The sequence below is a fragment of the Macaca nemestrina genome, chromosome 1, assembly GCF_043159975.1.
Source record: "Macaca nemestrina isolate mMacNem1 chromosome 1, mMacNem.hap1, whole genome shotgun sequence".
In the NCBI taxonomy this organism is placed as follows: domain Eukaryota; kingdom Metazoa; phylum Chordata; class Mammalia; order Primates; family Cercopithecidae; genus Macaca; species Macaca nemestrina.
The window spans coordinates 104,108,557-104,129,588 of NC_092125.1; the positions used below are offsets into that span (position 1 = coordinate 104,108,557).

Below are 21,032 nucleotides of genomic sequence, written 5' to 3' on the forward strand. Positions count from 1 at the left end.
GTTTTTTTTCTCACTAAGGGATAACCCACAATCATGTAAAAAATGTAATTTACATCCTACTGGGGGTCCTCAAAGCCTATCCCCATACCCAGGTCTCCCCACGGTTCCCCGTCCCACTAGTAAGGACTCTCCTTTGGCCCTATCGACCCAAAAGGAGCCAGACAAAAAGATGGCCAAGGAACCGAAAGGCACCAATGGCCCTTGATTGTGCCCCTCCAAGCCGTGGGAAGAGGAGGAGACTTTGGCTCAGCATGAGTACATGTCCCCTTTTCCTTCTCAGGCTTAAAACAGATCAAACTGGACCTAGGAAAATTCTCAGATAATCCTGATGGATACATAGACATCTTATAGGGAGTAGGACAATCTTTTGATTTAGCATGGAGAGATATTATGTTATTGTTACGTCAAACATTAACTACCAACGAAAAAGAGCCTGCCTTAGCTGCGGCCTGGGAGTTTGGGGGTATCTGGTACCTAAGCCAGGTAAGTGATAAAATGACATCAGCAGAAAGGGAACAATTCACCACAGACCAACAGGTAGTTCCCAGTGTGGATCCCCATTGGGACCTCGATTTGGAGCATGGAGACTGGAGTCACAGGCATTTATTGACTTGTATACTAGAGGGATTAAGAAAGACCAGAAAAAAGCCAATAAATTATTCAATGATGTCCACCATAACGCAGGGAAAGGAAGAAAACCCTATGGCATTTTTAGAGAGACTAAGAGGGGCATTAAGAAAGCATACCTCTTTGTCAACTGACTCTATTGAAGGCCAAATAATTGTAAAGGATAAGTTTATCACTCAGTCAGCTGCAGACATTAGAAAAAAACTTCAAAAGTCTGTCCTGGGCCCCGAGCAAAATTCGGAAACTCTATTGACTTTGGCAACTTTGTTGTTTTATAATAGGGATCAGGAGGAGCAGGCTGAATGAGACTGAGACAAGAAAAAGGCCACTGCCCTAGTCATGGCCCTCAGGCAGACGAACTTTAGTGGCTCTGAAAGAAAGAAAGGCTGGGCAGGCAACCCGCCTAACAGGGCTTGTTATCAGTGTGGCTTACAGGGTCACTTCAAAAAGGACTGCCCAAACAACAATAAGCTGCCCCTTTGTCCACGTCCTTTGTGCCAGGGAGATCACTGGAAGGCATACTGCCCCCGAGGGTGAACGTCCTCTGGGCCAGAGGCCACTACCAGATGGTCCAACAACAGGATTGAGAGTGCCCAGGGCAGGCACCAGCCCATGCCATCACCGTCAAAGAGCCCCAGGTAAGCTTAACCATTGAGGACCAGGAAACTGACTTCCTCCTGGACACTGGTGTGGCCTTCTCAGTTTTACTCTTCTGTCCCGGACAACTATCCTCCAGGTCTTTCACATCAAAGGGGTCCTAGGACAGCCAGTCACTAGGTATTTCTCCCACCCCCTAAGTTGTGACTGGGGAACCTTATTTTTCTCATATGCCTTTCTTATTATGCCTGAGAGCCCTACTCCTTTACCAGGGAGGAACATGTTAACTAAAGCAGGGGCCATCATATACTGGAATATAGGAGAAGGAATACCTGTTTGCTGACCTACTTAAAGAGGGAGTTAATCCTGAAGTTTGGGCAGAGGAAGAGCAATACAGACAAGCAAAAAACGCTTGTCCAGTTCAAGTTAAATTAAAGGATCCTACTTCCTTTCCTTATCAAATCCATACCCACTCTGACCAGAAGCCCAATAAGGGTTACAAAAGATTGTCAAAGACCTAAAAGCACAGAGATTAGTAAAACCATGCAACAGTCCAGGCAACACTCCCATTCTAGGCATACAAAAACCCAATGGACAATGGAGGTTAGTGCAAGACCTCAGAATTATCACTGAGGCAGTTGTTCCTCTGTATCCAGTGCTGAGACCAGCTGGGTCGGGGAGACCCCAACCCAGCAGTGCTAGAGGAATTAAAGACACACACACAGCCGGGCGCGGTGGCTCAAGCCTGTAATCCCAGCACTTTGGGAGGCCGAGGCGGGCGGATCACAAGGTCAGGAGATCGAGACCACAGTGAAACCCCGTCTCTACTAAAAATACAAAAAATTAGCCGGGCGCGGTGGCGGGCGCCTGTAGTCCTAGCTACTCAGGAGGCTGAGGCAGGAGAATGGCGTGAACCCGGGAGGCGGAGCTTGCAGTGAGCCGAGATCGCGCCACTGCACTCCAGCCTGGGCAACAGCGTGAGACTCCGTCTCAAAAAAAAAAAAAAAAAAAAAAAAAAAAAGACACACACACAGAAATATAGAGGTGTGAAGTGGGAAATCAGGGGTCTGACAGCCTTCAGAGCTGAGAGCCCCGAACAGAGATTTACCCATGTATTTATTAACAGGAAGCCACTCATTAGCATTGTTTCTATAGATATTAAATTAACTAAAAGTATCCCTTCTGGGAAGCGAAGTGATGGGCCAAATTAAAGGAATAGGTTGGGCTAGTTAATTGCAGCAGGAGCATGTCCTTATGGCACATTTTGCTCATGCTATTGTTTGTGGCTTAAGAAGGCCTTTAAGTGGTTTTCTGCCCTGGGCGGGCCAGGTGTTCCTTGCCCTCCTTCCGGTAAACCCACAACCTTCCAGTGTGGGTTTTATGGCCATCATGAACATGTCACAGTGCTGCAGAGATTTTGTTTATGGCCAGTTTATGGCCAGATTTTGGGAGGCTTGTTTCCAACAATCCAGTTGTACCTAATCCTTATACTCCACTCTCCCAGATAATAGAGGAAGCAGAATGGTTTAAAGTTCTAGATCTTATGAACACTTTCTTCTGCATCCCTCTGCATCCTAACTTGCAATTTTTATTTGCCTTTAAAGATCTGTCAAAAATTTGCCTTTAAAGATCTGTCATCTCAGCATACCTCGACTGTCCTGCCATTCATTTTTGGGGCTGAGATACTAGGAGGACTAGGAACTGTCATTGGAGGCTTTACCACCTCCACCCAATTCTATTACTGTTGGGGAAAAGTGGAGTGTTGGGAAAAAAACTGAGGCAGGACTTGCATGCCTGACATAATGTAAAAGAGTCTTGGAACATGTCCGGGGTCCAGGGTCTAAAACCCCTCATGGCCTTTGGAACACCAAGCTCTGTGCCAAAGAGTGGAAAGCTGCCCTGCTGCACCACACTCTAAGCCCAGGGCATAAAACCCCTTGTGGCTTGGATGGAATCCAGGGCTCAGGGCATAAAACCCCTCATGGCCTCTGGAATGTGTCTAGACATGCTGGCTCCTTGCTTCTAGCCCTCCCAGGCTCATAGATCGATTGTATCTTAAACTAGAAGAACATGTTCCCCATTATCTCAAGTAGCAGAACATGTTCCATATGTTTCAAAGAAAATGCTAAACCATCACAGCTGTAGATCATGTGCTTGATACACCGCTTTCTTTCAACCCCCACATCCTCACCACCTGCTTCTTTGTTTGATCACCAATAAATAGTGTGGGCTTCAAGAGCTCGGGGCCTTCACAGCCTCCATACTAGCATTGGCCCCCTAGTCCCACTTTTTGCACTCTTGTCTTGTCTTATTCCTTTGACTCTGCCAGACTTCGTAGCCCCCATGGCCTGGTGTTGGGTCTGATCACCCCAATATATTACAAATTATCACAAGAGTTAAATGATGACATGGAACAAGTCGCAGATTTGCTGGTCACCTTACAAAGCTAGCCTAACTCTTTAGCAGCAGTAGCCCTCCAAAATTGGAAAGCCTTAAATTTATTAACAGCTGAAAGAGGTGGGACCTGTCTTATTCTAGAAAAAGAGTGTTGCTATTTCATTAATCAATCCAGAATTGTCACCAAAAAGGTTAAGGAGCTTTGAGACCGGATACAGTGCTGGCCACAAGAGCTCCAAGACACAGGACCTTGGAATATTGCCAACCAATGGATGCCCTGGCTTCTCCCCTTCTTGGGACCCTTGGTGGCTATTGTGATGTTGCTTATCTTTGCACCCTGCATTTTTAACCTCCTTGTAAAATTTGTCTCTTCCAGAATAGAATCCATGAAACTGCAAATGATTCTACAAATGGAGCCCCAAATGACCACCACTAGCACCTACTATCGAGAACCCCCAGACCGACCCACCAACCTGTTCTCGCACCATGACACCAAAGACTCCCCTCCCGAGGAAGCCTCAACTGCAGAGCCCCTTCTATGCCCCAGTCAGCAGGAAGTAGCTAGAATGATTGTCGCCCAACTTCCCAATAGCACTTGGGCTTTCCTTTTGAGAGGCGAGACTGAGGGATTAAGTGGCTAAGTTGGCTGGACTTCCTGTGTCAATAGGGACTTCCCTAAGGGAACTTTCCCCTAAGCCAAAATAAGTCATAGCTGCAAGCTAAGGGATTGAACCTTCAACCAATCATACAGGGAGTTTAAGCTCTAGCTGTAGCCTGATGATTTTAACCAATCACGCCTGCCAACCTACAAGCGGACAGAAAATAAGCTAATTCTATATGACATAAAGAGAAAAAGGGGAGGGGTCATAAGGCGATATAAGCATAAGACACCCAAGCCAAAAATGGCAATGCTTCTGGGTCCTCTTCCACCATGGAAGCTTTACTTTCACTTTCGCTTTCACTTTAATAAGTCTTGCCAATGCAAAAGAAAAAAAAAAAGAGTAAATAGAATTGTGTGTAGAATTTCATTAAAATTGGGGTTAACATTAATAGCAAACTTATGGAAGGGTAAAATTTGGCTTTCTCTCTTGAACAGGATTTTTATGTAATAGTAAAGGCTAATCAAAGCATTTTGCTTTTTCAAATTTTTGAGTCATCCTTTTGGCAAAACAAATGACTTATGGTAATCTGAAATTCTATTTCAAAATATCAAGAGTTTTAAACCTGTAAGGACCAGTCACAGTGGCTCATGTCCGTAATCCCAGGACTTTGGGAGGCTGAGGCAGGTGGATCACTTGAGGTCAGGAGTTCAAGACCAGTTTGGCCAACATGGTGAAACCCCATCTCTACTAAAAATACAAACTTAGCTAAGTGTGTTGGAGCATGCCTGTAATCCCAGTTACTCAGGAGGCTGAGGCAGAAGAATCACTTGAACCCAGTGGAGGTTGCAGTGAGCCAAGACTGTGCCACTGCACTCCAGGCTAGGTGACAGAGCGAGACTCTGTCTCAGAAAAAAAAAAAGAGATAATTAATTACATCAGCATGGTGGTGGGTGCCTGTAATCCCAGCTACTTGGGAGGCCGAGGCAGAATTGCTTGAACCCGGGAGGTGGAGGTTGCAGTGAGCCGAGATCAGCTCCATCTTAAAATAAAAAATCAAAAAATAGGCCAGGCACGGTGGTTGATGCCTGTAATCCCAGCATTTTGGAAGGCCAAGGTGGGTGGATAACCTGAGGTCAGGAGTTCGAGACTAGCCTGGCCAACATGGCAAAACCCTGTCTCTACTAAAAATACAAAAACTAGCCAGGCATGGTTGCGTGTGCCTGTAATCCCAGCTACTAGGGGGGCTCAGGCAGGAGAATCGCTTGAGCTGGAGAGGCAGAGGTTGCAGTGAGCCAAGATTGTGCCATTGTACCCCAGCCTGGGCGATAGAGTGAGAGTCCATCTCAAAAAAATAAAATAAAAAATAACAAAATAAGGGCCGGGCGCGGTGGCTCAAGCCTGTAATCCCAGCACTTTGGGAGGCCGAGACGGGCGGATCACGAGGTCAGGAGATCGAGACCATCCTGGCTAATAACACGGTGAAACCCCGTCTCTACTAAAAAAATACAAAAAACTAGCCGGGCGAGGTGGCGGGCGCCTGTAGTCCCAGCTACTCGGGAGGCTGAGGCAGGAGAATGGCGTGAACCCGGGAGACAGAGCTTGCAGTGAGCTGAGATCCGGCCACTGCACTCCAGCCTGGGCGACAGAGCAAGGCTCCGTCTCAAGAAAAAAAAACAAAAACAAAAAAAACCAAAACAAAATAAAAATAAAGAGATAATGTTGGCCAGGTATTTTGGCTCACACTTGTAATCCCAGCATTTTGGGAGGCCAAGGCCAATGGATGGCTTGAGCTCAGGGTTTCGAGGCCAGCCTGGACAACATAGCAAAATCTCACCTCTACAAAAAATAAAAAGATCAGCTGAGTGTGGGGGTGGACACCTGTGGTCCCAGCTACTTGGGAGGCTGAGGTGGGAGGACTGCTTGAGCCTGGGAGGTTGAGGCTTCACTGAGCCATGATTGCTCCACTAACATTCCAGCCTGGGTGACAAGCTCAAGACCTTGTCCCCTCCCCCACTCCAAAAAAAAGAGAGACAATGTCTCGGCCATGCACAGTGGCTCACACCTGTAATCCCAGCACTTCAGGCGGCTGAGGTGGGAGAATCCCTTGTAGCCAGGAGTTTGAGACCAGCCTGGGCAATACAGGTCCCAGGGATCCTCTTGACTCAGCCTCACAAATAGCTAGGGCTGGAGGTGCACACCACAACATCTGCCTAATTTTTAAGTTTTTTGTAGAGATGGAGTCTCACTATGTTGCCCAGGCTGGTCTTGAACGCTTGGCTTTTTTTTTTTTTTTTTTTTTTTTTTAGATGGAGTCTTCCATTCTCACCCAGGCTAAAGTGCAGTGGTGCAATCTCAGCTCACTGCAATCTGCACCTCCCGGGTTCAAGTGATTCTCCTGCCCTAGCCTCCTGAGTAGCTGGGATTACAGGTGCCTGCCACTGCGCCCAGCTAATTTTTTTGTATTTTATAGCAGAGATGGGGTTTCACCATCTTGGCCAGACTGGTCTCGAACTGCTGACCTCATGATCCACCCACCTTGGCCTCTCAAAGTGCTCTGATTACAGGCATGAGCCACCGCACCAGCCCAAACTCCTGGCTTTAAATGATCCTCCTGCCTTGGCCTCCCAAGTGGTGGGATTACAGGCATGAGCCACCTTGCAAGGCCTGAAAATTCTTTGTAATGTAAGCTCTAAAGTAGTACATGAGTTTGGGTGTCTCATTTCACATCCATAATATAGCAAACAACATGAAATATGTACATCTCTTGAAGCTGTTGCTCACATCTTAATTGCTTTGGGTGGCTACCCACCAGTGGCCCAAGGTGGATGGAGGTTAGGGTTTTAAATTAGATTTCATAGTTGTAAACTAGAATTTTAAACCAGGATTCTGTCATCTCTTGTGTCCTGGTCCACTAGTTCTTATCCTTAGAACCCTCAAGTCCTGCTCTAGCTGTATTGTGACTCCTCTTTTGTCCACTTTGCACTCTGGTAGTTTGAGGAGCAGCAGGCTTTTGAGAAGAGCCGCAAGTTCCTTCGGCAGCTGGAGATTTGCTTTGCAGAGAACCCCTCACACCACCAGATGATTATCAAGGTCCTCCAGGGCTGTGCAGACTGCCTTCCGCAGGAGATCACCGAGGTATTCTTTCCTGTCCTGCTTTCTTCCTATTGTCTTCTGGGCCTTAGGCCTTTCCCTTGTCTCTTTCCCCAACCTACTCCATACCTTTTTGCCTCTGGAGTGTCATGGGCTTCCTGGAGGAGATGAACAAGGCAAGGACTTTTTAGGCTTACCCAAAGCATAAAGCACTGGGGTAGGGAGGGATTGCTACCTGAAACCAGAGCCTGTCTAATCTTCACAGGCTCAGGAATGCCATGGATGTCCTGGAAGGGATGCTCAAGGAAGGAGGTTCTGGGACATGGGAGGGGCCTTACCTCCTTGCTCTGCTTGGGGTAGTGCCCTAGCTGGAGACCAGTAGGGCGGAGTGGAGAGTGGAATCATTAGGAGTCATATCTAATATTAGTACCCTTCCCCTGGCTGGACATGGTGGCTCACACCTGTAATCTAAACACTTTGGGAGGCTGAGGCAGGCAGATCACCTGAGGTTGGGAGTTGGAGACCAGCCTGAACAACATGGAGAAATCCCGTTTCTACTGAAAATACAAAATTAGCTGGGCATGGCGGCGCATGCCTGTAATCCCAGCTACGCAGGAGGCTGAAGCAGGAAAATCGTTTGAACCTGGGAGGCGGAGGTTGTGGTGAGTAGAGATCGCACTGTTGCACTCCAGCCTGGGCAACATAAGCGAAACTCCATCTCAAAAAATCAATCAATCAAAATAAAATATTTGGAGCAGTAGCTGGGCAAAGGGGCACTCAGGAGGCTCGCACCAGAAGATCATTACTTGAGCCCAGGAGTCTGAGGATATAGTGTACCACTACGGTCATGCCTGTGTAAATAGCCACTGCACTCCAACCTGAGCAAGATAATCTCTGTTATCTGTGAGACCTTGTCTCTCTCTTTTTTTATTTTTGAGATGGAGTCTCACTTTTATCCAGCCTGGAGTGCAGTGGCACAATCTCAGCTCACTGTAACCTCTGCCTCCTGGGTTCAAGTAATTCTTGAGCCTCAGCTTCCCAAGTAACTGAGACTACAGGCCCCCGCCATAACATTCCACTAATTTTTGTATTTTTAGTAGAGATGGGGTTTCACCATGGTGGCTAGGCTAGTCTGGAATCCCTGACCTCAAGTGATCCCCACCCTCGGCCTCCAAAGTACTGGGATTACAGGTGTGAGCCACCACACCTGGCCTGTTTTTGTTGTTGTTGTTGTTTTGAGACAGGGTCTCACTATGTTGCCCAGGCTGATCTTGAACCCTTGGGCTCAAGTGATCCTCACACCTCAGACTCCCAAGTAGCTGGGTTTACAGGTATGTACCACTGCACCCAATTGAAACCCTGTCTCTTAAAAAAACAAAATTGTTGGCTGGGCGCGGTGGCTCATGCCTGTAATCCCAGCACTTTGGGAGGCCGATGCAGGCAGATCACGAGGTCAGGAGATCGAGACCATCCTGGCTAACATGGTGAAACCCCATCTCTACTAAAAAAAAATACAAAAAAAAAATAGCCGGACGAGGTGGCGGGCATCTGTAGTCCCAGCTACTCGGGAGGCTGAGGCAGGAGAATGGCGTGAACCTGGGAGGCAGAGCTTGCAGTGAGCTGAGATGGGGCCACTGCACTCCAGTGTGGGCAACAGAGCAAGACTCTGTCTCAAAAAAAACAAAAAAAATTGTTGGAGCAGACATGCATGTGGGTTGACTTGGTGAGCATCAGGCAGGGCTTCTTCCTTTGGTGTGCCCCGAAGACATAGGCGGTCAGGACACCTTTGACCCAGAAGACCATCTCTGCAGGTCTGTGACAGCAAATCCTACGAGAGCAAGGAGCCCCATGAGGCCACCCAGAGCGGGACTGTCAGGACCACCAGAAAGGGAGAGATGCCTTTTTCCGGTGAGTGATCTGCCAACCCAGCCCTTCTGTTTCTCAGTCTCATTCTCCTGTACTCCAGACAGGAACCTCCATGAGCCTGGATAAATAGCCTTTACAGGGATGGATATACCACCTCTTTCACTGATGTACCCATAGGAAGCCCTTCTCCTGTTCAGGCTTTTTCTATCCTATGGCCACACTCCTCTTGCAGAATTAAGAGTGCGTGGCTGGGGGCGGTGGCTCACGCCTATAATCCCAGCACTTTGGGAGGCCGAGATGGGTGGATTACCTGAGGTCAGGAGTTCAAGACCAGCCTGGCCAACATGGTGAAACTCTGTCTCTACTAAAAATACAAAAAAAAAAAAAAGGCCGGGCGCAGTGGCTCAAGCCTGTAATCCCAGCACTTTGGGAGGCCGAGGCGGGCGGATCACAAGGTCAGGAGATCGAGACCACAGTGAAACCCCGTCTCTACTAAAAATACAAAAAATTAGCTGGGCGCGGTGGCGGGCGCCTGTAGTCCCAGCTACTCAGGAGGCTGAGGCAGGAGAATGGCGGGAACCCGGGAGGCAGAGCTTGCAGTGAGCCGAGGTCGCGCCACTGCACTCCAGCCTGGGCAACAGCGTGAGACTCCGTCTCAAAAAAAAAAAAAAAAAAAAAAAAAAAAAATTAGCTGGGCCTGGTGGTAGAAGCCTATAATCCCATCTACTCAGGAGGCTGAGGCAGGAGAATCCCTTGAACCCCGGAGGTGGTGGTTGCAGTCAGCTGAGATCACACCACTGTACTCCAGCCTGGGCAACAAGAGCAAAAATCCGTCTAAAAAAAAAAAGACTGCTACAAATTTCATGCGATTCAACATTGTCTTGTGTTTCTATTCCTAAAACCCTTCCCCATCTCCAAATCTACTATAATCTACATCTTAAAGACTGGGCCATTCTCAGCTTTGGCAGTAGGACTTTGTATCTTTGCATAAGTGACATTATGCCCCCCACCTCCACCCAACTCTTTTATTATAATTTTTGTAGTGATGGGATCTCACCATATTGCCCAGGCTAGTCTCAAACTCCTGGCCTCAAGCGATCCCACCACTTTGGCTTCCCAAAGTGCAGGCATTATAGGTGTGAGCCACCATGCCCGGCCCTCTTTTGTATTAGAATTTTTGCACAGTACCTGGCCACAGTGACCTATGGTAAATTCTCGTGCTTAGGTGCATCTTGATCCTGACAGTACCCTGAGATCCTTATTTTCCTCCTAAGCAGGATTGCCAGTGGGGGGCACTTTGCCGTCCCCTCGAGAAGTGACTCTTACAGAACGGCTCCTCCTGGATGGCCCACCACCTCATTCACCAGAGACTCCTCAATTTCCCCCCAAAACTGGAGCTGTACTGTACACTGTTAAGAGAAACCAGGTTGGGCCTGAGGTTCTCTCCTGCCCCAAGGCATCCCCCAGACTTCAGAAAGAGAGGGAGGGCCAAAAGGCAGTGGGTGAGTCAGAGGCTTTGATGCTGGTCTGGGATGCATCAGAAACTGAGCAATTGCCTGGTACCGTGGAACCCCATGCTTCCTTCCTGAGTCCTGTTTCCTCAAAGACCAGAGATGCAGGGAGAAGACATGTGTCCGGGAAACCAGACACTCAAGAGAGATGGCTGCCCTCAAGCAGAGGTAGGGTGAAGACAAGAGACAGGACATCCCCTGTCCATGAATCTCCATCAGGAATTGACACGTCAGAGACTTCTCCCAAAGCCCCTAGAGGGGGTTTGTCTAAAGACAGTGGAACACAGGGCAAGGGTCCAGAGGGGGAGCAGCAGCCAAAGGCCACAGAAGCTACAGTGTGTGCCAACAACAGCAAGGTCAGCTCCACTGGGGAAAAGGTTGTCCTGTGGACAAGGTAGGTAAGGGTGGATGACGTGTGTTTGGAAAAGAGCATAGACCACATCCATGTGGCTCCCTAGGGTTAATCATGATACCTGGGTTACAGGGAAGCTGACCGTGTGATCCTCACCATGTGCCAGGAGCAAGGGGCACAGCCACAGACCTTCAGCATCATCTCCCAGCAGCTGGGAAATAAGACACCTGCTGAGGTAAGTGGGAGTGGGGGTGGAGAAGACCCAGTAAAAAGAGGACAAGGTGGCCAACAAAGAGATAGAAAGGCCAAAGAAGGAGCTTTCTTTTTTTTTTTTTTTTTTGAGATGGAGTCTCGCTCTGTCACCCAGGCTGGAGTGCAGTGGCCGGATCTCAGCTCACTGCAAGCTCCGCCTCCCGGGTTCACGCCATTCTCCTGCCTCAGCCTCCCGAGTAGCTGGGACTACAGGCGCCTGCCACCTCGCCCGGCTAAGTTTTTGTATTTTTAGTAGAGACGGGGTTTCACTGTGTTAGCCAGGATGGTCTCGATCTCCTGACCTCGTGATCCGCCCATCTCGGCCTCCCAAAGTGCTGGGATTACAGGCTTGAGCCACCGCGCCCGGCTAGAAGGAGCTTTCACATCCAAGACAGTAAGTGGTTTTTGTAAAGGTCTGATCTAAGGAAAGGCTTGACTCATCAGGGTGGTAGTGGTTCTAGGACAGGAGAAAGGACACTGACTGCATTTTGTCCTTCCTGTGGAAGCCCCAGTTTCCATTCTAGCTTTTTCTTTTTTTTTTTTTTTTTTTTTTTTTTGAGCCGGAGTCCTGCTCTGTCGCCCAGGCTGGAGTGCTGGCATGATCTCAGCTCACTGCAACCTCTGCCTCCCGGGTCCAAGCAATTCTCCTGCCTCAGCCTCCCGAATGGCTGGGATTACAGGCGCCCGCCACCCGACCAATTTTTGTATTTTTAGTAGAGACACGGTTTCACCATGTTGGCCAGGCTGGTCTCAAACTCCTGACCTCAAGTGATCCGCCTGCCTCGGCCTCCTGAAGTGCTGGGATTACAGGTGTGAGCCACCGTGCCGGCCATTCTGTTTTTAGGAGGCGTGTGACTTTGGACAAAACATTCAGCCTCTTGAGTTTCCTTAGCTATAATGACATAGCTCTCCCAACCTTGCTGTGTTGAATACATAAAAGATTTTGCAAATCAATATATAGTGCTTCATAAATGTTAACATGTTACTAAGGATCAGCGAATACAGCCCTTCGCCTTTCTTAGGTCTCCCACCGTTTTCGAGAACTCATGCAGCTCTTCCACACTGCCTGTGAAGCCAGCTCTGAGGATGAGGATGATGCAACCAGTACCAGCAATGCAGACCAGCTGTCTGACCGTGGGGACCTTCTGTCTGAAGAGGAGCTGGATGAATGAGACTCTGGGAATACTTGGGTATCATCTACACAGGACCAAACCCAGCAGGTGCCCTGTCATTAGGCAGGAGGGTAGTTGTACTCCGCTTGTACAGTCCTTGCGCCCAGTTTACAGACCGGCAGAGGAGCCCAGGACGAGGACAAAGGCTGGAGGATGGAGTAGGACCCAGGGGCTCTGCCATCCTAGGCACCATTCAAGGTCTTTTATGAAGACCTTACAGATCTCCTCTGTAAATAGCATCGAGTGAGAGTGGAGCTCAGCTCCTTTCTCTACTTTTTTTTGGTCTGATGGCACATATTTATTGTTCTGTGGTCTAATCAGTGTATCTAAATGTAAAAAGTGCATATGTTGGTGTAGCTAGTCCTGCAACATTGAGCTCCTCTGCACGAAGACACTGGGCTCCCGCATCCAGCTGTGTTTATTGCACACTAGCTCCTCTCTCCCACACTGGGAACTTTAGTCCACGAGGCTGTCACCAGCGTGGTAGCACTGGGCCAGGCTTTGTAGCTCCTGCAGGAGCTCTGCTACGTCATCGTGCTCCACTCCAGCATCCATGAAGCTGGCCCAGCGCCGCAAGTCGAGTTTGGTGAGGTCTCTGGCCAAGGCTTCCAGGGTCTGGTGCAGGGACGAAGAGGAACACAGTGCCCCAAACACTGGGATGCTCTCCACTGCTGAGGAGGGAGAGGAAAGAGAGACCTGTAGATGGATGATTATTCTGCCCTGGGACTCTATCAAACCGATAAGGAAGTCCAACCTTAGTAGACTTGATTGTAAACTCAACAAATTTGGTGTACTGTCACCTTAGTACACCAGTACTCCAGAGGAAGAATGCTTTTCTTGGGAGCCATAGGGTGAATAAAAGAATGTTTAACTGTGGACTTTTTCAGCACTTTTAATCCAGGAACGGAGATAGTAAAAACTCGCCCATACTTGAAATCTCAGTTTTCTTTACCTCCTACATACCTGCTCCCTTGGGGGAACCATCCAGAACCATACCCTGTGGACTGCAGCTTGAGAAGAGGTGGGGGTAAGGAGGAGCCACCCTGTAGGGAGTCAGCAGCAGATGGGAAGAACTGTGGGGGCAGAGAACAGACGCTAAGCGCGTAAGAAGTCACAGGAGGGTTGAGGTTGGCAAGAAGGGCAGGAGCAACCGTTACACTGACCTCATGACTCTAGGCTGCTGCTGTTGTAAATACTGAGCCAAGACTTCTTCCCCAGTGGTACATGCGTGAAGGGAGGAGGGTGGAGGTGTCCCTGGGGTGAGCTGGCTGCCAGAACAAAGCCAAAACCACCATTAGGCTGTGGCAGCATGAATAAGAAACTAAGAATTCTTATGTTTTCAGGCCATCAGCTGGATCCAAAAAAAAATTTCTTTTTGCTTCCTTTTTAAGGGGTGGGGAGGGAACAATATCATTAGAATGTCCCAGAGAAATTAGGGGGAAAAGGATATGAAACAAAAATCTGACAAGGGTTCCTAAGGACCAACAGCTCTCACCTCGTGTGGCATGCTCTGTCTATACCCCTCAGCACCACTGACTGGGCAAAGCAGCGTGTTCCAGAAGGCTCCCCACATGCAGACAGTGGGGTCCATGGGGTGGCTCCTCCAAACTGCATCAGGGAATCAGGAAGGGACTGGCCTGGAGCCAAGGGGAAAGGAATGGTTGCTCCTGCTGTCACCACCTAAAGAGAAGGAAGAGAACACGTTAGAGGACATTTTCTCAGCACTGACCCAACCCCTCACAAAGCTTCATACCTTTTTCCCACAGAAGCTCAGCATGTCAGCCAGATGAACCATGGAAACTGGAGAGGAACACAGGCGATAAGGAACAGTGACTGTGTCCAGGGCTGTAGCCAGGATGGCACTGCAGTGGAAGGGCAGAGTGGCCTGTAAGAAGACACCAAGAGGGGCACTTGGCCTCAGGCCTGGAAAAGAATGTGTGGAGGCAGAATATTAACACCAGAAAGATCCAGGGGACAAAGCAGGGGTATGTCTGGCCTCTGGCTGGACAAGCATAGGGCATAGGACAGTGTGATCTGAGAGGCCACATCACAGCTGAGTTCAAGCTCGGGCCTCAGGAACAGAGCCAGTAACAGACAGCGGCTGACTGGGAGTATGAGGAGGCCCCGTAGCCTGCTGCAGTCAGAACGAGCACCGAGACTTACATCGTAATGCAGGTAAGGGAAGTTGACAGGTGGCTCAGGTCGCAGGCCCAGGCTCCCACCCAAGGACAAAGGACAGACGAGAGAGCTGTGAGCAGTCAGGTGTACGAGACCAAAAGCTGTGTTTAATAGACGATAGATGTTTCTCTGGGCCTCCTGGTGAAGAAAAAGAGTAGTTTGCATTAAGCAACTCTCCCCCTGGGATTCTCATTTCTCCCTCCCCACCGTGTGACTGCTTACTCCTCCAAGTTCCACTCACCCCACGATGGTAGGGACCAGGTAGCAGGCCCCACGTTATTATTCCCCGCCCTGAATATTCATCTTGTAGCAGCTCTGCCGCCTTCGCGCCTACCCCAGAGAAGCCATCGTGCAGGTCACACAGGATCTGGAAGCCCTGAGCGGAGGTGAGTGATGAAAAATAGTTAGGGAGTAGGATGAGAAGAGCTTCTACCCTGGAGTGCACGTTGCCACGCCGCTACCTGCAAGTAGTCACATTCCTCCACGTAGAAATGCAGCCTGTCCTCCAGCTCTTCCTGGTACTTGGGTTCCTTTAGGACACTTTCCCCTTGGCCAAAAGCTTCCAGCCGACCTGCTTCCCTGCCACAAGTAAACACAATCCAAGACTTACATCTCTTCCCTCAGCTCCTCAACCTCTTGTCCTGGGGGAGGGCAGGGAAGATGGCCTCAAGAGCCTCATCCTGCATTGGTGGGGACCCACGTTTCTTGCCTCACAGCCTCTGGGGTCCCCATACCCATCATGGTTGTACTTCTGAATCATACAGATGCTCCGGGGATGGAGATGGACTCTGAGGAAGTCTGACCAGACCCTGATGCTGGCCTCTGTAGGGATAAGTGGTTTTGGAGTTGTAGCGGTGGTGAGTGGTGGGGAACCTGAAGACAAGCAGAGGAAATGTACCTTTCTCCACGTTTCTGCTCTACCCAGACCCGCATCCATCAGTATCTGGAGAAGTCTCACCTTTGCCATTGGGAATGGATTTGACCCTCCAAACACCATCACTACTCAGCACTCCCTGGGAGGGGTGAAGAAAAATCTACATTTAGTTCCCGGCAGTTTAGAGATAAAGGCTGGTTCATCCTTCTTGAGTTGGCTGGCCACACCGCACAGCCTCCTTTCTGTTCACCGAGTCGTGGTCCTTAGGAAAAGAAGTGCTTTTTCCCAAAATATCATTCTAGGACATTTAAAGTGATTAAAATCCCCTTTTACCTGCCCCTATGGAGGCCCTCGGGTTGTAGCACTGGGTTAAAAAGTTCAGGGCAGAGGCCCTCACCTCTGCACTCAGAAAGTCCTGGAGATAAGGGTTCTTGGGACAGAGTTCCTCTTTGTGTGTGGTGAGCTTCCCCTGCCTGAAAGAGATTGGAGATTGATCAAAGAAACCGCACTCTGATGAGTTCTCCTGCGTTCTATGTACATACATGTTCCCCACCCTTATCCACACATCAATTACACACCATGCTATTGCAGCATCCAACTCTTTGTCCCTGTAGAGTCCACCTTCCTCTTTTAGGGAGCTCAAACTACCTGTACAGAAATAACAGAGACAAAGTTAGGTCAAAGCCTGGGGCGCCCTACCCCTCTAGCCAACTTTCCTCTGATCACCTGACAACCTGCTGTCACCATCTCTCCAGCACTTGGCTCTTCCAAGCTTTCTGGGATATACACTAGTTGGGGGAAAAACCTTGGCCTAGGAGCATCTAGATTCCATCTTTCCGTTTCCAGCTTAGTCATTAGCTGTGGGACCGGGGGCAAAAACCAGATCTAGCAGTCCCACAGGAGTGCTCTGGTTCAAGTCCTCACTGTCTGCAGGGCCTAGAAGCCCATTCCGGAGATGGCTCTTGAGCAACTATCGTGGGCCCTTCGAGTGCTGGCATGCTGTGCTCAGCTCATCTCCAGTCCTTGAGCTCAGTAAGGTGGGAGGGTCTTGAAGATAACGGCAGCGCAAGGGCTCGGCTCGCGGAAGGAAAACACAGGGCACTGGCTGACCCTGCCACCACCTCACCCTTCAGATCCATGAGGATGAGTCGCGGCGTGTAGGTATCCTGGCCGTGCAGCGTCCGGCCCGTACGATACAGGACATCGGGGCACAGCTCTCCCGGCGACTCCTTGGCATCGGTTGCTCGGCCCAGCGCAGCATCCTGGGGAAGCAGAGAGGACGAGGCAGGCCGGCTGAACGTCGGGACTGTAGATCCCGAAGGGCTCCTCGGGGGCAGCTGCCGGCCGACCTCACCTGCTGGTTCCACCAGTGCGCGCCCACGAAACCGGCAAAGTGTCCCAACTGCAGGGTGAGCACTTCCCGGGCCCCGCCCGCCATACTGCGTAGCTCCGAGGGACCGCAGCGACCCAGCCCCGCCGCTCGCTGCTCCTAACCGATTGGCTTAGCAGGCGCGTGGGCGGGTGTCATTCTCGGCGACCTATTGGTCCGCAAACACATCCTTTTCTATTGGAGAAACGATTCGCCGATTCCTGCCTCTTCCGAGACGTGGCCCAGTCCGGCTTCTCTGCGGTTGCCTGCGAGGGGCGGGGTCCACGGGCCACGCCGTTGCTCCTGCTACACGTTGGCGCGGGCTGGGCGCTGCCTCCGCCGCTGAAGGGGCCGCCCGGTCGCGGGCCGCGGAACGCTCTTCCTCGTACTTCCCCTGAGGTCTTATCCCTTCTCACAGATCTCCGCTGGCTGATAGCTCCCCGGGCAAAAATAAAACCTCGCCAGAAAAGCGGAAGCTCCCCTAAAGCCTCCCATGCCCTCTCATGTCTTCAGAAGTCACGCGGATCACGACTAATACCCTGTGGACTGGCCTAGCTATCATATCTCTATCATTTACATGTATTTATCTGTCTCTGGTATCTAATACCTTATGTAAATAGAGTCTGTATCTGTTGTTGTCTTTTGTTCAATATGGTTTATGTAATTCATATTTTTGCATATATCTAATTCATTTTCATCGCTGCGGAATAGTCCATTGTATGAATACATCACCATGAAACTATTCTAAAGAAAGAATATATTCTGCTGATAATAGCTGTTGGGATTGTTTCCAATTTTGGGCTATTAGGTGCTGTGATTAACATTCTTGTGTGTATTTAGAAAGAAGGCAAGGGCCGGGCACAGTGGCTCACGCCTGTAATCCCAACAGTTTGGGAGGCCGAGGCGGGAGGATCAACAGAGGTCAGGAGGTTGAGACCAGCCTGGCCAACATGATGAAACCCCAGTGTCTACTAAAAACACAAAAAATTTAGCGGGGCGTGGTGGCGGGCGCTTGTACTCTCAGCTACTCAGGAGGCTGAGTCAGGGAATCCTTTGAACCTGGGAGGCGGAAGTTGCAGTGAGCCGAGATCGCGCCACTGCAATCTATCCTGGGCGACAAGAGCAAACCTCCGTCTGAAAAAAAAAAAAATAAATAAAAATAAAAAAAAAGGGCTAGGCACAGTGGCTCACGCCTGTAATCCCAGCACTTTGGGAGGCCGAGGTGGTCGGAGCACGAGGTCAGGAGATGGAGATCATCCTGGCTAACACGGTGAAACCCCATTTATACTAAAAATACAAACAGCCGGGCTTGGTGGCGGGCGCCTGTAGTCCCAACTACTCGGGAGGCTGAGGCAGGAGAATGGCATGAGCCTGGGAGGCGGAGCTTGCAGTGAGCTGAGATCTCGCCACTGCACTCCCGCCTGGGCAACAGAGCCAGACTACATCTCAAAAAAAAAAAAAAAAAAAAATAAGGCAAATATTGGTTGGGCGCCGAGGCTCACGCCTGTATTCCCACATTTTGGTGAGGCTGAGGCAGGAGGATCGCTTGAGTCAGAAATTCGAGAATTTGAGGCTAGACTGGACAAAGTAATGAGACTCCCCTTGCCCCTAGCCTCTCTATAAAAGAATTTTTCAAAAAATTAGCTGGGCAGCCCACATCTGTAGTCCTAACCAGAGACTAGGGTGGGAGGATCGCTTCAGCCCAGGAATTAGAGGCTGTGGTGAACCCTGATTGGACCACTGCACTCCAGCCAGAGACAGATAGAGACCCTGTCTCGAAATTTTAAAAAGTGACAAAATGTTAATTGAATCTAGGTGAAAGTTATAGGCGTTCTTTTGCAGTACTCTCTCAGCATTCTTGTAGGTTTGAAATTTTTTTTTAAAAAAAAGGTTAGATCCTCTTATCTATTCTGAGTTCTTTGTATTTTCTCATGTATTATATTTAGTTTTATTTATATATTTTGAGATGGTCTCACTCTCTTGCCCTGGCTGGAGTGCAGTGGTGCAATCTCCCGGCTTACTGCAGCTTCAACCTCTTGGGCTGAAGGAATCCTCCCACCTCAGCCTCCCGAGTAGCTGCAATTACAGGCATAGGCCACCGCATCCGGCTAATTTTTGTATTTTTTGTACAGAGGGGGTTTCACCATCTTGTCCAGGCTGGTCTCCTGAGCTCAAGTGATCTGCCCACCTCGGCCTCCCAAAATGTTGGGATTACAGGTGTGAGCCAACGTGCCGGGCTACTATTTCGCTTTTCTAAGTATGATGTGGGCTGAAAAGTTCTATAGTCTGACAGTTTAAGGAAGTTTTCTGTCCTGATTTGCTAAGAGTTTTGATCATGAATAGATTTGAATGTTTTTTACAGCTTTCTCCAAACCGAGATAATTACATTATTTTATCCTTCCTTTGTTGTGCTAATGAATAAATTACATCGTTAGATTTTCATGTAATACTATTTGCATTCCTGAAATAGACCTAAACTTGGCCGGACGCAGTGACTCATGCTTGTAATACTAGCACTTTGGGAGGCCGAGGCAGGCGGATCACGAGGTCAGGAGTTAGAGACTAGCCTGGCCAACATAGTGAAACCCCATCTCTACTAAAATACAAAAATTATCTGGGCGTGGTGGCACGTGCCTGTAATCCCAGCTACTTGGGAGGCTGAGGCAGGAGAATCACTTGAACCAGGGAGTCAGAGGTTGCAGTGAGCTGAGATGGTGCCACAGCACTCCAGCCTGGTGACAGAGCAAGACTCTGTCTCAAACAAACAAACAAAAAAACCAAAACTCATTTGTGTTGATTATCTTTTTAAAATATTGGATCTGGCTGGGTGTGGTGGCTCATGCCTGTAATCCCAGCACTTTGAGAGGCCAAGGCGGGTGGATCACAAGGTCAGAAGTTTGAGACCAGCCTGGCAAACATGGTGAAACCCCATTTCTACTAAGAACACAAAATTAGCAGAACGAGGTGGCACATGCCTGTAATCCCAACTACTCTGGAGTCTGAGGCAGGAGAATCACTTGAACCCAAGAGGCAAAGGTTGCAGTGAGCCAAGATAGGGCCACTGCACTCCAGACTGTGCAACAGATCGAGACTCTGTCTCAAAAAATAAGTAAACATAAAATATTGGATCTGGGCCGGCTGCAGTGGCTCATGCCTGTAATCCCAGCACTTTGGAAGGCTGAGGCAGGTGGATCACTTGAGCCCAGGAGCTCAAAACAAGCCTGGGTAACACAGTGAGATCTTGTTGCCAGAAAAAGAAAAAAAAAAAAAGGCCGGGTGCAATGGCTCATGCCTGTAATCCCAGCTTTGGGAGGCTGAGGCAGGCAGATCACCTGAGGTCAGGAATTTGAGAACAGCCTGGGCAACATGGTGAAACCCCATCTCTACTAAAAATACAGAAATTAGCTGGCAGTGGTGGCATGCACCCAGCTCCTCCTCGGGAGGCTGGGGAAGAATTGATTGAACCTGGGAGGTGGAGGTTGCCGTGAGCCGAGATTACGTCATTGCACTCCAGCCTGGGAGATAGAGCGAGACTCCATCTGAAAAAAAAAAAAAGAAGAAGAAGAAGAAAACATAGGAAAAAAAAGTTGGATCTTGGCCAGGCACAGTGGTTCACACCTGTAATCCCAGCATTTTGGGAGGCTGAGGCAGGCAGATCACTTAAGGCCAGGAGTTCAAGACCAGCCTGGCGAACATGGCGAGACCCTGTCTCTACTAAAAATAAAAAAATTAAATTAAATTAAATTTTTTAAAAAAAGGCTGAACATGGTGGCCAGAGCCTGTAGTCCCAGCTACTCGGGAGGCTGAGGCAGGAGAATTGCTTAAACCCAGGAGGCAGAGGTTGCACTGAGCTGAGATTATGCTACTGCAGTGCAGCCTGGGTGATAGAGCAAGACTCTGTCAAAAAAAAAGAAAAAACAGTTGGATCTATTTTTTTTTTTTTTTTTTTTTTTTTTTTGAGACGGAGTCTTGCTCTGTCACCCAGGCTGGAGTGCAGTGGCCGGATCTCAGCTCACTGCAAGCTCCGCCTCCCAGGTTCACGCCATTCTCCTGCCTCAGCCTCCTGAGTAGCTGGGACTACAGGCGCCCGCCACCACGCCCGGCTAGTTTTTTGTATTTTTTAGTAGAGACGGGGTTTCACCGTG

General features: G+C 49.3%; 3 protein-coding genes across 8 annotated transcripts in view; 2 read left to right on the forward strand and 1 right to left on the reverse strand.

The window, feature by feature from the left end:
- Positions 1-7,294, forward strand: part of LOC139359823 (YY1-associated protein 1-like) — a 26,043-nt gene extending 18,749 nt beyond the window's left edge. For both annotated transcript variants that reach the window (XM_071084105.1, XM_071084108.1), the window contains one exon: positions 7,215-7,294. In XM_071084105.1, the coding sequence (XP_070940206.1) occupies positions 7,215-7,219 (5 nt within the window). In that variant the 3' untranslated portion in view covers positions 7,220-7,294. The remainder of the gene's footprint in view (positions 1-7,214) is intronic.
- LOC105498263 (GON-4-like protein) lies at positions 7,276-11,304 on the forward strand. Its single transcript, XM_071084098.1, has 3 exons — positions 7,276-7,358; positions 9,125-9,221; positions 10,457-11,304. The coding sequence occupies exons 1-3, from the start codon at positions 7,302-7,304 to the stop codon at positions 11,086-11,088; spliced, it is 786 nt and encodes a 261-aa protein (XP_070940199.1). The 5' UTR covers positions 7,276-7,301; the 3' UTR covers positions 11,089-11,304.
- A 1,562-nt stretch (positions 11,305-12,866) lies between these two features.
- Positions 12,867-17,216, reverse strand: LOC105498021 (protein misato homolog 1). 5 transcript variants are annotated; one of them, XM_071084046.1, is made up of 14 exons: positions 16,873-17,216; positions 16,645-16,780; positions 16,097-16,166; positions 15,916-15,991; positions 15,603-15,657; positions 15,379-15,517; positions 15,106-15,223; positions 14,886-15,020; positions 14,630-14,782; positions 14,220-14,351; positions 13,962-14,146; positions 13,630-13,734; positions 13,430-13,539; positions 12,867-13,162 (listed from the first exon to the last, which is right to left on the reverse strand). In XM_071084046.1, the coding sequence occupies exons 1-14, from the start codon at positions 16,954-16,956 to the stop codon at positions 12,996-12,998; spliced, it is 1,665 nt and encodes a 554-aa protein (XP_070940147.1). In that variant the 5' UTR covers positions 16,957-17,216; the 3' UTR covers positions 12,867-12,995. The 5 variants fall into 5 exon arrangements, with proteins under 5 accessions (XP_070940147.1, XP_070940140.1, XP_024653787.2 ...); XM_071084039.1 differs by having other exon boundaries at positions 12,867-13,134; positions 13,463-13,539; positions 16,873-17,214; XM_024798019.2 differs by having other exon boundaries at positions 12,867-13,137; positions 13,463-13,539; positions 16,873-17,214.
- Between the last annotated feature and the right edge of the window lie 3,816 nt (positions 17,217-21,032).